At 38.2% G+C, this 3,716-nt stretch overlaps 1 protein-coding gene across 1 annotated transcript; it reads left to right on the plus strand.

Annotated features, from left to right (window-relative positions):
* Window positions 1–273: 273 nt before the first annotated feature.
* Window positions 274–1,074, plus strand: LOC144667434 (carbohydrate sulfotransferase 11-like). The gene has a single exon (XM_078528848.1). The coding sequence runs from the start codon at window positions 349–351 to the stop codon at window positions 1,072–1,074; it is 726 nt and encodes a 241-aa protein (XP_078384974.1). The 5' UTR covers window positions 274–348.
* The last annotated feature ends 2,642 nt before the right edge of the window (window positions 1,075–3,716 follow it).

Raw genomic sequence — 3,716 nt, forward strand, 5'->3', positions numbered from 1 at the left:
ACCTACATATGAAAGACGATTCTTCTTTAGTCCTTTCCTTAAATATTCCATCGTTAAACCAAAAAAATTACTATTCATTATATTAATTTAAAGAAATCTACCGTTGTTGCTAAACCTGGGAATGTTCTAAAATTTTATTTTTCTTGTGAAAAAGGAGAGCTTAAAAGGTACTTCCAACTTATGAAAATATTGGCTGCCCGTTATACAAAAAATAGGGTAATAGATGCCCCTTTTCTCTTTTTCTTTAAATTTCAGGACACAATAAGATTTAATACTTTAAGAGAGCTGCGGCAAGACGAACGCAGACAACTGGCTGACAAGTTCTGTGAAAAGACCGGCCACAACGACATGCCAGACCCTTTTCATATAGCAGTGATCCCGTCTCTCAAAATACTCTACTGCATAACACCTAAGGTTGCTTCCAGACAGTGGAGGCAGATGCTGTATCAATTTAACACGCGTACGGGACCTGGACAGTTACGATTGGAAACGTTTTCTCCACACCAGCAAAAGCAGATGCTGCAAACATATTTCAAGTTCACGTTCGTTCGTGAGCCTTTCGAGCGCATTCTCTCTGCATACAAGGACAAATTTCTTTACCCAAGAATAGGAGACCGCCCAATTCTTGAATTTCATGGTAGAGAAATCCTAAAGAACTTTCGCCCAAACGCTTCCCAGAGTGCACTTGAAGAGCTCCATGACATCACTTTTCGTGAATTCATTGAATATTTAGTAACCAAAGGAAGCAGCAAGAGTACCCCGGTTATGGACTGGCACTGGGACAATTACGTGAATATTTGTGGAATGTGTGCTGTTAAGTATGACTTTATAGGCCATTACGAAACTTTCGATCAAGATTTATCAGATTTCAAAGAGGCAGCAAAATTATCAGCTAAACAGGCAAAATTCTTCAATGCTTACATGTCAAATATATCCGATACAGCCTCTTCTATGCTCAGTTATTATTCGCAGGTTCCTATAGAATGGATTAACGTCCTTGGTCAGATGTTACGAGCCAACTTTGAGATGTTTGGATACAGCTTCCCGGGACCCCTTAAGAGTCTTTTTGAGTAAAACAAGAGAAAACAGCTAGGGTTCGTGGCATTTAAGAGAAAACCTGTAACACTCTAATCTGAACACTTTAATTTGAATTTAAATTCAAATTAATCTCTTTAAATGCAGCGCAGTCTCCTGGCTTTATGCCCAGCATAAGAAAAAATTACAGTTGATGATGTTCGAACTGAGGCAGTCAAAGTCTCGTTCTGACCATTAGTTGGACCACTAGTCTTGCTCAAGTCTCGATAAGACCAGCTAGAGTTGCTTCTCGGTAGACCCAAGTTCAACTTTTCGGCCACGTTTGAAAATTGCCGGGCATGCGCAACTGGTACACTTCCTGTCAGTTGAATTATTTGTTTGTATAGTGGAACCTCGATTTAACGAAGTGCTAAGGGACTGGTGAAATTTGTTCGTTATATCGAGGGTTCGTTATATCGAAAACCTCGATATAACGAATTTGCGTAAATACAACCAAAATGTTCGTTATATCGAGGTATTAGTTAATCAGTTTTTAAAGCTGTTATGTTGAATGGGCTCCTGTTACTCAGAATTTCCGGATGTCATCGATTTCTGAAAATAACATTTATAATGTATAATACATGAATATAGATTTGGAAATATGTATTTGAACTTGTTCTCTTGTTAAAGGATTTGAGGATTTTCATCCTTATTGGTCTGTTCCGCATTCATGTTTTGTCCCGTGTCGACATTATTTCGTTATATCGAGGTACATTTTACGTTTGGGCTTCTGGATTGTGTTCGTTATAACGAGGATTTCGTTATATCGAGGTTCGTTATATCGAGGTCCTGTTCCATACATTTTACTGTAACTTTGGACGGGCTAAAGAATATCGTTCGTTAAACCGAGGACTTCGTTATATAGAGGTTCGTTAAATCGAGGTTCCACTGTAGAATTTAAATTGCTCGGGCCCACTCGGATAAATAAAGCTTAAAATGTGTAAGAATTGCTCTTTTGAAACTACTATATATAAGAAGAGAAGATGTTTTATTAAGGTTCTCCTCCTTACAGCTATTAATTACCCTATCAGTTGCGTTTCCATGGTTCAACCTCGTCCCCAGGGTCTTCTCGGCGACGAGTAGACCCTGGGAACGAGGTTGCCATGAGTTCCCATTCAATTCAGACTAAATTAGCATAGAAATGGAACTGAAGCAAAACAATAACATCATGAGGCCAATTGCTATTTCTTCAATTGTTAAATAAAACGGTTAAGCTAAGAAAATCCAACAAATGTGAAACGTTTGTTGTATTTCGTTCAGTGCTGCACCGTTCCCTTATACCTAGAGAGCGACGTACATGCATTGTAATTGAAATGAATGCCTCGCTGGCAGTTTCTAAAGCTTAACTTTCTGACGGATCTATCACCGTCGACAGGTCCCCGACAGTAGCAAGCATAACAGTAAATAAGGAATAATAGATTATGGGACCTTATTGGCTACTGTACATGTCCGCCTATTAATATAGGGTGTCCACTTAATACCGGTTTGACTCTTTTATATATTTGTAAACGCATGTCTTAACTGGACAAAATAATAGCAAGTAATGAGAGCTAAGTCGAGGTATTGCAGAATCCGCAATATACAAAGTTTTTAAAGATATGCCTGTCCGTTCTGTCTATTACCACTTTCTCCAGTGAGACCATGTTACTATTCAGTTCTACCACGCAATAGGTATAACAGAAACAGGTTTACAACAAAACCAAGTGAGAACTCACCTTTCTGCGAGAAGTTGGGTTTAAAGCCGCGACTCAGCTGATTACAACTATGCTCTAATGAGATGTGCTACGAGGTCTATCTAACATTCTGCTCCTGTTGGCGATGTCGAGTGTCGATGACACGTCGCTGAGCCAATCAGTATTCAGACTTGCGAAGCGAGTCGAAATGCGTCGCGATGACGGACGTTGTGAAAGTTAATCAGTATTCTAAAAAGGTTATCTAAATTAAAATGTAATATGTAAATGCGTAAATATAAAGTCCATAGTTTACCATTATATATGGTGAAAATAAAGAAGACCAAGTCTGTGTTGAAATGCAATTAAAAGCTTTTTAATACCATTCACACTTAGACTGGCCACTATTGTACGGTACCATTCCGACACGGACGATTACACAGTTTCTAAACTCTCTAAACCATTTATTGGTTTAGTATTCGATTTTCATTTCACAAAAGACAACCTGTCCAACTACATTTAAACTACATCTTTTCGAAATTATTTACACCGACTTACAAGTAAAGGACAAGCTAATGAGACCATTTCTATTAATTCTAACCGTTTACATTGTTTGTATTTTTGGCTGTTAAGGCCGCCCATACAGTCAGCTGTGTCTTGAACTCGGGTAAAATTAAAAGGATTGAGTAAAACAAGAGAAAACAGCTAGGGTTCATGATGTGGCATTTAAGAGAAAACCTGTAACACTCTAATCGTTTTTACCTTCTTTAATCGCTTTACAATTTTTATTACACGACTAAGCTAGTTCAGATTGCCAATAACTTAACCAACCAATCAGATTGCTCTTTTGCCTGTCCAATAATTTGTAGTGTTGCACTGGGTACTGCCACAAATGATCACGTGCGACCACTCTTAGAGATTTTCTTGTAGTTTCATAGAATATTTTTCAAAAGAGAATTCACTTTCACATAG

The sequence above is a fragment of the Oculina patagonica genome, chromosome 10, assembly GCF_052425735.1.
Source record: "Oculina patagonica isolate OP01 chromosome 10, crgOcupat, whole genome shotgun sequence".
Lineage (NCBI taxonomy): Eukaryota > Metazoa > Cnidaria > Anthozoa > Scleractinia > Oculinidae > Oculina > Oculina patagonica.